General features: G+C 42.2%; 3 protein-coding genes across 7 annotated transcripts; 1 reads left to right on the forward strand and 2 right to left on the reverse strand.

The window, feature by feature from the left end:
* Positions 1 to 26: 26 nt before the first annotated feature.
* Positions 27 to 4,507, reverse strand: LOC119023673 (homeodomain-interacting protein kinase 2-like). Of its 3 annotated transcripts, none has more exons than XM_037105751.1 (13): positions 4,380 to 4,507; positions 3,776 to 3,963; positions 3,264 to 3,455; positions 2,996 to 3,177; positions 2,708 to 2,831; positions 2,385 to 2,495; positions 2,142 to 2,204; positions 1,890 to 2,038; positions 1,251 to 1,775; positions 929 to 1,014; positions 486 to 843; positions 316 to 377; positions 27 to 224 (listed from the first exon to the last, which is right to left on the reverse strand). In XM_037105751.1, exons 1-11 carry the CDS (start codon positions 4,429 to 4,431, stop codon positions 740 to 742), a joined length of 1,776 nt encoding a protein of 591 aa, XP_036961646.1. In that variant the 5' UTR covers positions 4,432 to 4,507; the 3' UTR covers positions 27 to 224; positions 316 to 377; positions 486 to 739. The 3 variants fall into 3 exon arrangements, with proteins under 3 accessions (XP_036961646.1, XP_036961645.1, XP_036961647.1); XM_037105750.1 differs by having other exon boundaries at positions 27 to 227; XM_037105752.1 differs by lacking the exon at positions 316 to 377 and having other exon boundaries at positions 27 to 227.
* A 685-nt stretch (positions 4,508 to 5,192) lies between these two features.
* On the forward strand, positions 5,193 to 9,451 carry adal (adenosine deaminase-like). 2 transcript variants are annotated; one of them, XM_037105757.1, is made up of 11 exons: positions 5,193 to 5,641; positions 6,288 to 6,324; positions 6,444 to 6,574; positions 7,175 to 7,235; positions 7,338 to 7,425; positions 7,502 to 7,583; positions 7,711 to 7,837; positions 7,942 to 8,022; positions 8,110 to 8,248; positions 8,324 to 8,424; positions 9,086 to 9,451. In XM_037105757.1, exons 3-11 carry the CDS (start codon positions 6,534 to 6,536, stop codon positions 9,275 to 9,277), a joined length of 912 nt encoding a protein of 303 aa, XP_036961652.1. In that variant the 5' UTR covers positions 5,193 to 5,641; positions 6,288 to 6,324; positions 6,444 to 6,533; the 3' UTR covers positions 9,278 to 9,451. The 2 variants fall into 2 exon arrangements, with proteins under 2 accessions (XP_036961652.1, XP_036961651.1); XM_037105756.1 differs by lacking the exon at positions 5,193 to 5,641 and having other exon boundaries at positions 5,889 to 6,324.
* Positions 9,452 to 9,538: 87 nt separating this feature from the next.
* Positions 9,539 to 16,772, reverse strand: nat10 (N-acetyltransferase 10). 2 transcript variants are annotated; one of them, XM_037105747.1, is made up of 29 exons: positions 16,615 to 16,772; positions 16,247 to 16,370; positions 16,068 to 16,159; positions 15,811 to 15,982; positions 15,514 to 15,636; positions 15,358 to 15,419; positions 15,151 to 15,265; positions 14,608 to 14,715; positions 14,339 to 14,472; positions 14,154 to 14,247; positions 13,954 to 14,052; positions 13,726 to 13,862; positions 13,228 to 13,352; positions 12,981 to 13,131; positions 12,686 to 12,782; positions 12,471 to 12,587; positions 12,122 to 12,223; positions 11,947 to 12,021; positions 11,745 to 11,861; positions 11,480 to 11,613; positions 11,344 to 11,392; positions 11,161 to 11,257; positions 10,967 to 11,074; positions 10,711 to 10,883; positions 10,509 to 10,628; positions 10,304 to 10,402; positions 10,143 to 10,216; positions 9,951 to 10,031; positions 9,539 to 9,869 (listed from the first exon to the last, which is right to left on the reverse strand). In XM_037105747.1, exons 2-29 carry the CDS (start codon positions 16,358 to 16,360, stop codon positions 9,725 to 9,727), a joined length of 3,114 nt encoding a protein of 1,037 aa, XP_036961642.1. In that variant the 5' UTR covers positions 16,361 to 16,370; positions 16,615 to 16,772; the 3' UTR covers positions 9,539 to 9,724. The 2 variants fall into 2 exon arrangements, with proteins under 2 accessions (XP_036961642.1, XP_036961641.1); XM_037105746.1 differs by having other exon boundaries at positions 16,247 to 16,373.
* Positions 16,773 to 16,795: the final 23 nt, after the last annotated feature.

The raw sequence follows: 16,795 nt of genomic DNA on the forward strand, positions 1-16,795 counted from the left end.
TTGGGGTTTCACATATATTTTTATTTATATAAAAAATATATATATATCAGTGGACAATGGCAACCATGTTAAAGATACCCTACACAAAACTTTGCTTCAGACACCCGTTATCCTCATTGACGCAGGAAACACAGCAGCTGGAGGTCTCCCATAACCAAGAGAAGACAGGTCGGAAGCAACTCTTCTTCTTCCACCTCTTTCTTCTTTTCTTCTCTTCCCGGTGTCTTCTGAAAATCAAAGGATATTAAATACCTCAGCCGTACTTCAAAATGCACAACAATAATTCAGACACAAGTAGAGGTGACTGTTACTTACCACAAATGATATGAAGTGCAGTGGACCAGCTGGTTGGCAAATTTGTCACTTGGCAAGTCGAACTAAACACACACACACACACACAGGGTCATTTTGCTATTTTTGTCCTGACACCTTCAATAAACTTCTAACTCAAGAATGAATTTTGTAACCAGAGGAAATAATCTCACCTGATGGGAGGGAATGTTCTGTATTTCTGTTACATGGCGTTCAGGCGATATGGGGACTTTTCCAAACAAATATTGTCATTGTCAGATCAATCCCTGTACGTTTTTTTCAAACATATTTTATGTTTGTTGGAAAACCGGAGCACCCGGAGAAAACCAAAGACACAGGGAGAATGACCCAACAATGACAATTTTGATTGCAAAACTCCCCAAAAGCCCAGAAAGCCATGCCAAACAGAACATTACGTCACACATCCCTAATCAGTGGGGGAAACACGATTGAAAGTCCTCTTCAACCAAGAGACAATGTGTCTGAAGCTATTCTTCCTCTTCTTCCCCTTCTTCTTTGTCCCGGTGTCTTCTGAAAATCAAAGGACATTAAACATTTTAGACACACTTCAAAATGCACAACAATTCAAATACAAGTGGAAGTGACTGTTACTTACCACATGCGGTGGAGTCCTCTGATATCTCCAGGTTACTGTCAGTGTCTCTCGCTGACCCTGATGTCTCGTACAACTCGGACTGAAAACTAAACACACAAGAAACAATTAGAGTCTTCTTCCCGATACCGTCATCGCATCTCGATGCTGCAACAAGGAACTTCATTTTTGTTGATTCTGGTGGCTTTTGTGGAACAAATCAGTATGATTATTAACTACCTCGTGCAATAGAGATAGATCTTAATCTAGCTATCGCCTGGATTTGATTTGGAAGTGAGGGAATGATAAAGGCAACAGATTTTTATACTATTTTTCATCATCTTACCTATCTGTACTCTCCAGCTCGTCCAGCAGCAGGGTGTTCTCGGCGGTCACAGGCTGAACCAGGATCACACCTGCTGGGAGAATTTCTGGATATGGAGTGCCGTCGTCTTCTTGGATGCTAATGCTGTCTTCCTCCTTCAGAGGAGATGCAGGAGGCCAACTAGCTATACTCTCCAGATCTTCCAGCAGCAGGGTGTTCTCGGCAGTCACAGGCCGAACCAGGATCACACCTGATGGGAGAATTTCTGGATATGGAGTGCAGTCATGTCCTTGGATGCTCATGCTGTCTTTCTCCTTCAGAGGAGATGCAGGAGGCCTGCTAAAAGTACTCTCCAGATCTTCCAGCAGCAGGGTGTTCTCGGCGGTCACGGGCTGAACCAGGATCACACCTGATGGGAGAATTTCTGGAGATGGAGTGCCGTCGTCTTCTTGGATGCTAATGCTGTCTTCATCCTTCAGAGGAGCGGCAGGAGGCCCATATTCAAAGCCTGAACTTGTCGATATCTCGACCACGTCAGTCTGGACACTAAACATGAAAACACACACACACACAGAATTATCCTGTTAATGTCATGACGTCTTAAAGAATAATGTAAACTTCCTCTCAGATCTGCTATTATTTATCTACACACACACTTACTTCAGGAAGTCTTTGGTGATGAATGGATGTGCGAGGACTTCACGGGGAGTGATCCTCTCATCCGGATCAATTTCCAGCATGGCCTTCAGGAGCTCGACACACTGCTCTCGTTCTATAGCCTCAGCGTTGTTTTTTCCCTCCAGACGCATCTAGTTGAGGAAACATTGGTTAAATTCACCATCAGTCAAGTCATCCTCATGATCATGTAAAGGAAATCGTTCACAGTGACAAGCAAAGTGACTTCACACTTACTGCTTTCAGATCATCCAAAGACCGGAACTTGTGCTCCTTATAGGCTCTTCTCTGGCCAGGAGTCTGAGAGAGGGATCAAAGTGTTTGTATTAATGTTTCGCTGAATAAATCTGAATGATCAACTGCTGAGTATTGTGGAATTTATCAGTATATCTTCTTGATAACATAACATGTTATCAAGAAGATATACTGATAAAAGATTTAATAACTTCTGTAAAGGTCAGAGACGGTTTGTTGTGGTACCTTTATTCTCCACGCGTTGTCGTCAGTAACTTTGAAGAAAGTCCTTGTACGTTCACCTTTATCAAGAAGATGGTCCGCTGGCTGACCCAGGAGTTCAACAATGCTAAGCATCTGGAGATTAAACAGAGAATTACATCAAAATATGCAAGAGGAAGCAAAATGTTTTTCGTTCCTTATATTCTTTAAATTTACTTTTGATTCCCTCGTCACACACTCATCATACATGTCAGATGTGTATGGAGCACTAATTAGAGAAAAAGTAGGGGCACAACAAGTGAAGTATAAGTGACTGACAAATTGTCTGACCATAGTAGATGACTTACTATTTCATGTTCAGTTTCTCCTGAGAATGGGTCACAGCCACTGATCATCCGGAACATCGCACAGCCCAAGCCCCACATATCGATGGCCTCAGAAAATGGACAACCCAAAATGATTTCTGGAGACCTGAAAGTGGAAGAGAAATGTTACAAGATGTTTACGCTCTTACATCTTTTTCGAGTGAGCACATGCAAAGAACATGTTACAGGGAGGAAGCACACGGCTGCTTTTTCATAGTATTAATAGTAAACTACTAACTCACTGCAGTTTAATACAAAAATCTACCTTACCTAAAAGCTGTTGGTTGCAGAATTGTGCCCGTCCTGGCCTCTGATCTGTACATGGCCAGACCGAAGTCAATCAGCTTGACTTCAAATGGTCGTTGGAGATGATTCACCATCATGATGTTGTCCAGTTTTACATCAGTGTGGATCACCTGGAGCCCCTTAAGTGCATCAAATGCAGTGGCCATCTGAAAGTACAAGGTCAGTTAGAATGTAAAGCTTAAAACTGAATGTTCAGTGCTTTGTTTTCCATGTGATGGTGCTGTGTTCATACCTGTTGGATGATGGTTCTAATGTCACTGAGAAGCATTGGGACAAAACTTCTCATCTTGATGTAGTCATATACGCTTATATCCAATGGCTCAAACACAAGTGCCTTTCCAACTCTGGTCGGAAAACAGTCGATGTACTTGACAATGTTGTATTCGTCAAGGTTGTAGCACTTGATCTTCCTGAGCATGGGGATCTGGAGACACAGGCAAGTTTGACACAATTAGTTTTTGTTGCAGTTCGTTACCGTGTTAACGTGTGAATTCAGGCAAAAATGTTGATGTTAGACATCTTGGAGAGTGCTGAAGGGTAGAGCTTAATATTGTGGTGCTTAAAACTTAGTGTACTAATAATCACTACATCTTAACACACTAAGGTTTGTAGGTAGACCTACCCGTTAAGGTCATTTAATAACTAAGTTAAAGGAAGTGCTTTTTCACACCAGGTACTTACTGCACCTTTGAATATACAATATCTTTTACAGCTGTGAACATCAAAATCAACAATGTTTCTAACCTCATTCACGGTATCTTCGTCCAAGTATTTGGGAAACTTTATGGCTACAGTCTCATTGGTCTCCTTGTTCAAACATCTCACCACCTTTCCAAAGCTGCCCTCTCCCAGAACTTTCAGGAACTTATATTCGCTGGGAAGCTCGGAGAGGCAACGTGTAGTGAGTTCAGTAGGATCCATTTTTCTCTCGCCTGATGAAACAATACAGGTGAAAAGGAGAAACGGTTACTTTCATTCCCTTTTTCAGTTATCATGATACAGATAGTTTTTATTTATTTTGCCTCCAACGACAGGTTTCTACCCGGTCAAGAATTAGATCAGACAAAAGAAGTTAAACCGATGCTTAATGTCTCTACATAGACAATCATGTATTTACTTTATATTCCACATTTCAGTGATCATCTGATTGTCTGAGTAAAATGGAGGGTAATTCCACTAAATGTTAATGTTCAGTACTAAGTTGTTAAATTTAAGATTACTTTAGTTTAATTAAGCAGAGAAATTCCCTCTCTGAGCTCTGTAATAATAAATAAATAAACCATTCTTAATATTATTAATTAGTCTCTACTTTCTGGCTCCAGAAACAGAAAAGGCAGGGGTGACTCACCTGTACTGGTAGTAGTTGTGGACTGTAAACCTCTCTGGATCACTTCTAACATGTATTTATAAAGCTCCCTGTACCTCGTAGCCAGGCTTTTAGAACTGCTCCAACAGTTCTAGAACATTTCATGATAAAAGTAAGGAGTCAGATCAAAGCAACGTGTTCTCCTGGCAGGAGTTTGAATGTAAACACTATCCACTGAACCCGATACTCTGAGGTACAGTCAGCAAAAACACATGAATGAATGGATTAATGAATTAGAACTGCGTTATGCACACTTAGACACATCAGTTCATCAGTTAGATGATGGTGATGGATGCAACATATAGAGAAACTGTATAATGCCCTGAAATAAGGTCAGTGCTGCATGGCCACAATTTTTCGGGTGGTTAAGAGTCAAAGGTCTTATAATTTTACTGTTGCCATGTAACATTTTTCATCTTTATTTTATCCCATAATGTTTTATAATCCTTGGGCTGTTTTATATAGTTAAAATTTTACAACAACCATCATTAAGAATGGGAACATTTTAATGAATTAAGACACAAGACATGAGTCATTGTTGTAATATTACACCAAAATTTGGTGTTTGGTGAATATTTATTTCAGTGTAAACAAATAATGAAATAGTTTATAAACCATTTGTTACACAGTTTGAAATGTTTACAAACATCACTTGCAAGTTTATGCTGGCCAACCAAAGCTGCAACCATTGTTCCCAAGGCTGTTCAGCTCCTAAATCCTCCTTTATCCAAGGTAATAAGACAGCACCCCTGCTCCATCACCTCCATGGCAACAATCACTAGGACTTGTAACTCCATCAGTGGAGAAGGATGCAGTTGCCAGGACAAGATTATCATTTCATAACAAATAATGATACAGCAGTCTGTAACCATGTGCATGATAACACTTAAGGAGTCTCATATCACTCTGCACTGTAAAATCTACTATAGTCTGATTCAATTCATGTGTATTTTTTTTTAAAGGTAAACCAAAAGTAAACCAAATGTACTCAGTCCTGAGAACATTTGGTGCTTTATACGGGAATACTAGGATTTTAAAGTCAATCTTTTGACACACAGGGAGTAAGCGCAGTGATTTAAATAACACATTAAACCAGAACTGAGACTAACACACGGAATCCATTCTGTGCAGGCTACAATGATTTATGCTATGGAACAGATATTAATACATATTTAGATAATATTAAGAAGTGCAAAACAAAGAAAAGGACCTTGGTGCCGCTGCCGTGGGAATTGCTTAAGGAGGTCAGTGATGAAATATTCTGATCAGCCATAAATAAGAAAATGTTCCTAATATTTTATCACTTTATGTTTGTTAAGGGACCGGCACATGATTCTGACATGAGGGCGGCCTAAATTGCCCTAACGAATAAAAGTGCATCGTCCATAATGTCCAGTAGGTGGCGCCTGCTTGACACAGTCCCCCCCCAAGGTTTGACTGGTCCCATCTCCCATTGTCTGAGAGCGCACATGAATGCATCGTCAGTTCCGCAATGACCGGATGAACGGAGAAAATAAAAGTAACTGCGTGCCCGTTTCTATGGTTACAACCCCAGTCCCAGAGTAACGTGCTGCTGGAAGCATCAGCTTCCGTCAACCGACCAGTCAGTCAAAGTTTCGCCCTGTCAGGATTGTAAATAGTATATCGTTGTTTCCGCGCTGGTGGCTTGCAACGTATTTGCTTTCTCTCCTTCCTTGTTGAAGACGCTTCTTTGAGCGGAAGTGGCGGAACCTTTTGTCGAAGGGGAGGACTTTCTTTGTTGCACTTGGCGATGCAACAGCACAAAGTGCACTGAAAACAACAGAAGCTGGGTGTCAGCGTTATGTGACAGGTCTCAACTTAAAGCTCGCGGACTAACTCAGGCTTTTTTCTTTTATTTGTGATGGATAGTGAAGCTGATGTCTTTTATCGAGAGCTGCCAAAAGTGGTAAGTGACAAATGTATTGAAGGCGCTTTGGAGGAATAGGGACTTAAAGGAGTTTTAAAGAGAGTGAATGGACGTTTGTGATAGCTACATGCTAACATTAGCCTGCTGACTGTCTCCAGGAGCTTCATGCTCACCTCAACGGCTCCGTCAGCTACCAGACCATCGAGAAACTGTTCAGCCGAAAACCTCATCTCAACATTGAGCACAGCATGACGGCCATCGGCAAAGGCCAGCGGAGGACACTGGACGAGTGCGTATAAATGTATATTAAACCTTGAACAGGACTTCAATGAGAGTTAACTGTTTGAATTAAACTGGGTCTATTTAAAGGTTAAGTGTCCACCATTTCATTCATTCATTCCTTTAGTTTTTTCAGGTGGGTGATGTATTAAAAAATTCAGATGCTGACAGAGTAGATATTGATTCTGTAGGTTCAGTGGGAAGCACATGGAGTAAAGAAATAAACTGTGAATAGTCCGATAGTAAATCATAATTTTGAGACAAAAAGTCAAATTGTTATATTAAAAAGTCATAATATTGACAAAAAAGGTAAAAGTGATGAAAAGTGATGAGATAAGAATTAAATCATTATTATAAGTTAAAAAGTCAAAATTATGATATCGGGAGTAATAATTAAGCTCAGCATACTGTGAAATCACAGATGTGTCTCAGTGCATAAATTATTAAGTCAAAAGTCATAATTATAGATAAATTCAGAATTGTGACTAAGTTTTGCTCAACCCTTTATCTTTAACTGGCAGAAATGGGCTTCCACTGAAGCGAGAGTATTCAGTTAGTCAATAGTGAATTTAAGATAAGCATTGAAACAAGATGGTGTGCATGTCCGCAGATGTTTTCAGGTCTTCAAGGTCATCCAGCAGCTGGTGAACACGGAGGAGGATATCCTGATGGTGAGGATTGTTTGTTCAAGTTAAAACTATGTTTTTCTGTCCTTTTCCTTATTTTTGTCCAGGATATCAATCAATTTTTTTTTTTTTGCTTTTTTCCACCAGGTGGCTACAGATGTTATCAAAGAGTTTGCAGCTGATGGTGTCAAGTATTTAGAACTGAGAAGCACTCCAAGGGAGGAGAAAGACACAGGTGTGGATGTCAGTATGATTGCATGATTATTGTCAGGATTGTTATAAGGCTTAACAGCTGATGATCTTTTCATTAGGACTGACAAAAAAGACATATGTTGAAACTTGTCTCAAAGCCATCCAACAGTGTAAAGAGGAGGGAGTGGACATTGATGTCAGGTATGCATAGCCTTTATTATTTCACTGTGCTTTAATTAACACTGCAGGATGTTTGACAGTGATGATCCAGTAATTTGACTGCTGCCAAAGTAGTGCGTGCTTCTAAATGAGCCCCTCTGTCCTGAAGGTTTCTGGTGGCCATCGACCGCAGGAACGGGACTGAAGTCGCGATGGAAACAGTGAAGCTGGCTGAGGAGTTCATGCTGTCCTCTGATGGTGTGGTGGTGGGACTCGACCTCAGTGGAGACCCAACGGTCGGTGAAGTGTTGGGCTTTTAAGAAAACATTACAGTTTTACTTTTTCTTGTCAGTGCACGAAAGACACATTCTTCTGTTTATTCATGTGGTTTCAATTTAAGGTTGGTCATGGCAAAGACCTACTTCCTGCCTTACAAAGGGCCAAGAACTGTGGATTGAAGTTGTCACTGCATCTCTCAGAAGTATGACCACGACATTTATAATGTAATTTATTATCTGTCGTCACATTATCTGTGAGTGTTCTGACATTACGACTAAAACTGTCGCAGGTACCATCACAGCTGGAGGAGTCGGACCTGCTGTTGAATCTTCCTCCAGACAGGATCGGTCACGGCACCTTCTTACATCCTGAAGTGGGCGGATCTGAAGGTCTTGTTGACAAAGTGGTGAAGAACAACATACCACTGGGTAAGACTGAGGTCAACTGAATAATTGTGCTGTGCAAAGCAGAATATTAGTTTCTTAACTTTCTTTGTCTTGCAGAGTTGTGTCTGACGTCAAATGTCAAAGGACAAACTGTGCCTTCTTACTCCAAACATCATTTCAAATACTGGTACCAGAAGGGCCATCCAAGTGTGATATGTGTAAGTTTCATCTTTGCACCTCACAGGCAGTGAAGCCTGTTTAAAATAAGGTCTTGTATATATTTTAAATTTAACTGGATGGGGCTGCGTAGCATTTAAAATGTTTGTGTACAAAAGTTTCTCACCTCACACACAAAGTATTACTTTAAACTAACTGTCAAAAATAAAGTTGAGATTTCATTAATACCAACAACACTTTTTATCTTTTAATTTTTGACTTTAACCAGTTGTTCATATTAACTCACATTGAATGCTTTGATCATGATTATTTAATTATTGCTCATTTTGACCCCAAGAGAGAGAGTTTCTTTGTGAATATGACAAGATCTTTTGTTTATGTGAGTCACTGTGTTGGAAATCAAGAATCGTTCAATGACTGTGTTTGAATTCAAATATATTTCTAAACTTGAAAAAAATAGTTAAAACTAGCAGTGTTTGTTTTTATTGCCTAAAACCTTTCCATTCAACCATTTATCAAAACAGTTAAATAGTAGTCACATAGCCTGTGCCATAGCTCTGACTTGTACTTTTCATAAGTAAACTGATGTGTAAATTCAATGCACCCTTATAAAATAAACATCAAAGAACCTAAGATGACTCTTAATGGTTACAAAATCAAAGTTCACCATGAATGACTTTTATTGTCTTTGTATATTTGCAGACTGATGATAAAGGAGTCTTCTCTACAGACTTGTCTCAGGAATATCAGCTGGCAGCTTCCACATTTGGTCTCGATCATGAAGCCGTATGGAAGCTCTCCCAGCAGGCCATAGACTGTATCTTCGCACCAGACTCTGTGAAACAGCAGCTCAAACAGAAGTGGACTGATCTCCAACCTCAAGTGTTCAAGTGACCTGCTCAGTGGAACCTAAAGCCAACCATACTCCTCAGTATAAAAAAAGACTTTTCATCAACTTTTTACAAGCTTTTGTAGAAATCATGACATAAACTCAAAAGAGAACTCTTTAAAACACTGTGAACATATCTGAAATACCTAAAAGTAAATGATACATATTTAGTACAACAACAGTAAGTGTGTTATTTTCTGCTGATGTTCAGGGTACAGTGTCGTACTCAGAATAACTCTAAGAACCGAACTTGTGACATCATCATGTAGAAATCTTGGTGTATTCAGGGAAAAGGAATTCAAACAAACTGTTAAGGATTAAAGACACAAATCTCAGCGGATAACCAGTCTTCAGTATCTGCAAGTTCATCCAAAGATATCCAAAGTTCTCCAAATGACAGGCACTTTTGGCGCTGCTTCGTTCCCAAACACTGTCTTGTCAACGCAGCACTGTCACATTTTCTTCCCAAATTTTCCATGTTTGTCCTTGTTCTTCTTGAACTTGCCGTGTTGCATTTCCTTCTTCTTTTGTTTCCCTTGCTGTGGAGCTCCATTGCTTGCTATGGCACTTCCCCCATCCCACTTCCTCTTCTTGTCACTATTGGAGGCAAGACATCGTTACAAACATGTTTTAATGACAACCAAAGATTACTGCCAAGGATCCTGGATGTCACTTCACCTCTTGATGCTGACGATAGCCGTGTTTCCTGCGTTCTTCAACACCTCGCCCCATTCATCATCATCCCCTCGGATCTTGTACCTATAAATACAAACCAAATCATTCCGGTAAATGTTGCTTTGTATTTTGTTTATTTAAAAATTAAACATGCAAGGAATGACGCAGGCCGCCCCCCTTAAAGCTCACACTTACTCTTCCAGGTCCAGTTCCTTCACTTTCTCCACATCCTGCTTGTGTCTCTCATCAAACTCTTTAGCCGCTTCATTCTGTTGGTAGCAGATACATTTTTTTAAGTTAAAAAATTTTTTTTAAAAAAATGAAATAATAAAACATCAAACTCGTTGACCACATACTAGATCATCAGTAAGGCTTTTGACAGTCGGCTCCATTGAAACGTCTTTTGTGGTCGCCATCTCTGCCTCAATGGCTTTTTCTTGGATCCTGGTGAAGACCTATGGTAGTAAAGGCCAGAACAATAGAGAGTATTAATTTTGGTGCAAAAGTAGACCTCATGGCATTCACTTTTTAAAAATGTTACGACTTCAATAATGGACTTACTTGCACAAATTTCCGGATCAGACGATTAAAGAGGCCCATGAGCTGCGAGCTCGGGAGCTCAATTTCTTTTTCTAGCTGATCCACCGATTTGTGCTGTAACCCTATACCCAAGAGTAATGCCTAGAAAGAACAGGGATAATCAACAAATATGACAGTAATACTGTATTTAGTAGAAGCAGCCATGACATAAGGATAAACTTACACACTGTGCGGCTGAGAGAGACACGTCACCAAGCTGCTTGAGGAAGAAGATGCGTGCCACTGCTGGGACCAGGTCCATGATCAGGTGGTAGTCCACCATGCTCCTGGAGTACAACTCCAGACGTTTGAGGTCGTATGGGCTGAAATGGGCTGCCAGCTCAGAGCTACTGAGAGCTGTGAAGACCAAAGGCAAGTCAGTTCTGGTCTGTGAGACGCAGAGGCAAATGTGATTGTGTTAGTCACTAGAGGGGTCTTACTGCTTGTCTCCTCCTTGGACTTCTTATTCTGCAGGATGTTGAGGGCAAGGCTCGGATGGAAGCTGCTGAACTGGTAGGAGAGGAGAGACAGGAAGCGCCGGCGGAAATCTGAGGAAAACAGCAAAAGTTCAGTCAAACTGTAATAATTAGTTTAAACACACCAGATCTGCACAGAAAGTACAGGAAAAGTTCACCTTTCCAGAAGGCAGACAGCCACTGGCTCTGCTCGGGGGCTTCATCCGTGTTCAGCCCCTTCAGCATCACACAAGAGTGTTCTCCTGTCAGGTCGTTCTAGACACAACCACAAATAACAATTACAGTGTGTGACAATGGCACAATGTACAGAATCAATGCTTTTTTTTTTGTAATATACTTACAGGGGTTTGTCTCAAGTAGACTGGAGTATAACCTGCTTTCTTCCAGAACCTGTCAGGTTGCAAAAACAGTGTTTGACATTTCTAAATCTGCAAAACATTACAGCCCTCTTTCCCTTTGCCACAAAAGTTAACTCACTTGAGCAGCTGTGCAGTGAGGCCATAGGAGACTCCCAGATAGTCCAGTCTCTCTGCTCTCCTCTCACTCAGCTTCAGCAGCAGAGGAGGGAGCTCCTTCCGTGGCGTGATCACCTCCTCCAGCAGACTGACAGCCTGCACAACAAGACGGCTGCTGTCAGAAATGTTTAACCTGCCAAACTTGTATTTTGACTCTCGTTACACTTAAAAGCGAGGAATTCATGCCTTGTGCCTTGTGCATGCTCGTAACAAGCGGAATACATTACCTCACTGCTGATGGAGGTGATCTCTTTGTGATTCGAGTGTGTGTCCTCATCCATGGTGGGAAACTTGCCCTCGTAGTACATCTGCAGCAGCTGGAGAGCTCTGGAGCCGTAGCCCATCTGATGGTCAGGTTGGAAACCAGTTACATGCAGGGCATATGGACTAATTAAAAAAACGCAGACTGAACCTTTTTCATGTTCTCACCCCTTGATAGTCTGGATTGACGGCTATTCGCACCACTCGGCCTCCAGAGAGGCCGGCGAACTCTGAGTCTTGGAACTGCAGAGACAAGAGCAGAAGACTCATGTTGGCACTGCGGAAAAAAAACGTGTGCATTGTGATTTTGTAAAAAAAAAAAAGCTTTGTGAGCAGTGTGTACCTGTTCGGACACCGTCCAGGGAATGAGGTCACCAGAGGCCTTCTTTCCTCTGGACAAACTGTTTAGGATGGACTGCCGAGATATTTCTCCCTCTAGACACACCTGAGGGACCAAAGACGAAACAAATGTAGTAAGCCAAGTCAATGAACAGGCATACAGGGAGGTCAGAGATTGTCTCTGAATGCTTGAAATAAATTAGACTACTAGGCAGTAAATAAAGGAATAGCTGATGTCATGGAAGTTATTCTTTATTCTGAAATTGTACAACCTCTTAGATTTCTTTCTTTCAAATTCATGGAGAAGCCATCGCTCGTCTGTCCATTAAAAACAGAATATCATATTGTCTAACCTGCACCACAGCGAGGACCTCAGGTAGTGAGTTCTGTGTGGGCGGAACAGGAGGAAGGAGGCAGAAGAGGTGATGGGCCGGAGCGTCGGACAACATCTGGAGGTCGTTTGGTGAATTCTGGATCCACAGAAAGAAAATTAAGTCAGCAAAGTAACATTAATAAATGGATTAGCACTGTGCGTGTCAGTGAGGTGAATTCAAACTAATAATATCACCTTGTAATGCGAAGCCACGTAGAGAGCCATCAGCCTCTGCAGGAAGGACTCAGATGCTTTGTGGTAACAGAACAGTGTGTCTCGGTTCACATAATATCTGGAGAGTGCAGGCTGAGGACAAACTCAAGAAACTGAAACTTGTTTTGTTTAAGACTCAAATATTGTCGGAAATGGTCGTCTACAGTGATGCAAAAAAGAATGCACATGTATTCCAGGTAAGAATCCAATTCAAACCCTATTTGATCTCTATTTTTTAACCGATGAAGCCCGAGTAAACTTTTAAAGTCGAGGATACAGGTCACAAGTCTGTGGAAGTGGGCAGCCAGAAATGAGCCTGGGTATGTTCAGACAGTCCAGGCAGAGCAGATCATTCAGCCACTTCTCTACGGCGTCTCCTGGAGCGTACCGGATGGACTCGTGGAGAGACACTTCGTGGAGCGATCGAGCTGTGCGTGGACAGTTGTGGACAAACAGTCAGAGGACAGAGATACACAGAGATACAAACACACATTCACACGCACAGTAAAAACACAGATGTTCACCTGCTGCTAGCCTCGCTGTGTTAGCCGTCCTGTTCTCTGCTGACATGCTCTGCATACTCTCTGCACTCTGCTGCCTCAGCTGCTGAAGCAGTTTGAGGGAGAGAGAGCGTCCGGTGCCTTCATACCTGCAGAGATGAAGGATCAGTGGTTAGAAGTAAGTAGAGCTGAAATGATGAGGCAATTCATTGTTTGACAGAATATTAACTAATGTGATAATCAACAAATCGTTCAAGTCCATTTTTAAACTAAAAACCACGGAAATTCACTGGTGACTGCTCCTACAATACATCAGTGTTTCTCAATTTTCTCAGTCGTTTATTATAATGAAATTAAACTTTAGGTTTTGACAAGTAGTCGAGCGACACAAGCTATTTATGTATATTGTTTTTGCTTCACTGGTCATTAAACCCCTAATCACTCAAAATGTCAAAGTACATAATGTTTTTCAGATTAAAGTATTGTTTTATCTGATGAAGTAAATTCAGCTCCGTTACTAACCCGTTGATGGTGGACGCCATGAAAACCAGATACGGCCCGAGCAGTTTCTTAACCAGAGGAAGGGGGATGGCTGCGGCCTCGTCGATGACCAGCAGCTCAGCCTGGCCCAGCTTCACTGCATCACCTGGGTGGATGTACTGTCGGGTCACATAAACAGGAGAGGTCAGACATGTTCACCTGCTATTGTAGAGAACAGGAAGTGAAAAGGAGTCCTCTGTTGTTGTTTACCTGAATCGTCTGCCGATGCTCTTTGAAGATGTTGACCCGCACCACAGCCTTGTTGAACTCTGGATTCAGAGACTGGACGATTTCATAGTCGAGATGCTCCTACAAATGTTAAAAAAAAAAAAAAAAAAGATATGAAATGGTGTGTGCTCACAACGCGAACATACCGTCTTTGGCACAGACTGGATTCTTGGGCAGTCTACCTGATACTGCAGAGCATCGAAGCCTTTAAAGATGAATTCAAACATGGTGTGGAGGTTGTCTGGGCTCGGTGAGGTCACAAAGATATTGGAGTATCTGTAAAGAATTTTAGGCAATCATTAGCAAACATCACGTACAGTATAAACAGACCGATTTATTTGTGTGACGTTAAGAAACTAGTCTTTACCCAAAAGCCACAGCTCCAGCGACAGCCAGCCCGAGTGCTGCAGACTTGCCCCGACCTCGGGCAGCAGTCAGAGCCACGGTGCTCCTCAGAGTCTTCTCTGAGATCGCCTCAATGAACTTCAGCACTCCTTTAGCCTAGAGGACATGAGAACTTAAGGTCTGAAGACTGAAACAAAATGGGACGACGACTGAGGTGTAATTTCTCAGGACACTGTTAATAACTTTGCACTCTTAGCACGGTAAAGTGTCGGTTGAGTGAGGGGTCCACACCTGGTCCATAGTCCTGCAGGAATCCACCAATACACCCACAGGCTGCGTGTCCTGAAGGGACTCCTTCAGATCCTTCAGCTCCTGTTCTCGAGGAGACAAGCCGTCCTCCTGAAGGGAAGGAGAGAACTGGTCAGAGATCAGAGTAACGAAGACTGGGAACCAGTGGACAAGAGCCATCACCCAGGGAATGTGTGATGTACATTTTGTACAAACAAGCAGTGAATTTATTGTTGCGACTTTTCATTGTGCATCTTCATCTTTTCTTTTTCAATAGCACATTTTCACATCATTCTGTGATTTCTTTGTAGAGCATATAGATTTTTCAATACAATTTCTTATTTTCTTATTGTGTATTTTTTTCTTTAGATTAATTGGCCAGTTTCTAACAAAATGCCAGAAAGAGTGAAAAATGTCTGTCACATGAGTCTGTTAATGTAGAGACACAAGAAGCAGTAAATGTTTTTTGATGACAACCAACTTGACTTACTTAAACTTAACTGTTATTATTCGATCGACTAATCATTTCTACTCTAATGAAGTCACCTGAGTCTTTGGAGGGACGGCCTTGATGTTTGCCATGTGGCTGGACACTGGCAGGATGTTGAGCTGGTCATCGATGACGACGCAGTTCTTGCAGGATGCAAGCGACAGAATGAACCTAGAAACAATGAATCCAAACTAGTAAATAAAATTGTCATTCCATCGACAACAAAATGCTCCAAATCCAGTGAAAGCAGGAGGAAGACTCACCTCTCATTGAACCTTCCCACCACGTCCTGATGAGCCTCGGTCCGGTATCGAGCGTGCACATCCTGTGAGAGAACAAGCCACAGTGATCCAAAACCATGAGGATTACCAAACACAATCTGACGTGTGTGCAGGCGAGAGAACAGGCAACAGACTTACCATGGTCATGGTGTACAGCTGCTTGAGAGAGTTCATCGTCCTCAGCAGTAACACTATTATACCGCCTCCTTCTACTGTTTCAATAGTTCGTGCCAAAAGATTGGGAGTGATGGCCTCAAAATCCTGTTTGACACAGAAAACATTTCAAAATTTGTTTATTTTATCAGGAATCTGACAGAAGAATCGCTGATATTGATAATAAGGTAATATGCAGAATATCGGCCTGATAATCGGTCTATCCATAGTTATATCACATGCAACATTTACTGGTCTACAGCTGAGGAGAAGTTGACTCACCTGCAGGACGCACATGCCGAAGGTGTTTCCCAGGATCTTGTGTGTCTCGTTGTAGTAACAGTAGCGGATGTTGGTCGCAGCCACGAACAGCTCAAACGGGTCATCCTGGTTCAGGTTCAGTGTTCCGGTTTTTATCTTCTTCTGCAGCTGCCTCATGCGCTTCTTCCGATTGCTGTTTCAGACATGTCACACACATCAAACTCTCCTTTCCTCCCCTGCTGGACACGGCCACTGACAAACAGCTCTGTCCGACTTACCTGCTGAATCCTAGGTCTTTCTTGTAGCACCAGAGCACGGAGGGTCGAGCTCTGACGGAGGCTTTGGACAGCATGTGATGCAGAATAACAACCTGGATCACAGACAGATTCGATCGATTAGCCACACCGACTAATTTAAACCAGCCTGCTGCCACCGGGGCTGATCGCTTTGACATTACCTGATCTCTTCCACGGTCTCCCACCACCACGAACATGGTGCGATGCTGCAGAGCGACTCCATTCTCAATCTGAACGCGAATCCGGTTGTCGACCTTCTTGCGGACTGTCGCCATCGTTTTACAGCTGCTGAGGGGAAATCACAAGAATCACATAAGCGACTATTCCTGACACAGTGCGACCTAATCGTTTCAGCTACATCCGCACAGTGCTGTCAACTGAGCGGGGAGGAATGATTGACTCTAGCTAACGCTCAGCCAAAACAAATGACAGTTAACGACAGCAGGTAATCTAAAACAAACACCGCAAAGTGAGGAGGGAGCAGCGCAGAGTTAAAGCGTCACTTCGCATCTAAAGATTGTGTAAATACCTTCAGATACAGACGAGCTGACTGATGTTTAATCTTCACAAAACTCCACACAAGTCGAGGGCTCAGTTCACACGCCGGCCATCATGCTGTTGATACTCTCACGTGGAGACACCCGCTCATGGAGGACCCCCGGCGTGACGTCAAAACTGCGCGACGCTCCGTGAGGAAGTGAGGAGAGTTG

The sequence above is a fragment of the Acanthopagrus latus genome, chromosome 8 (assembly GCF_904848185.1).
Source record: "Acanthopagrus latus isolate v.2019 chromosome 8, fAcaLat1.1, whole genome shotgun sequence".
NCBI classification, from domain to species: Eukaryota; Metazoa; Chordata; class Actinopteri; order Spariformes; family Sparidae; genus Acanthopagrus; species Acanthopagrus latus.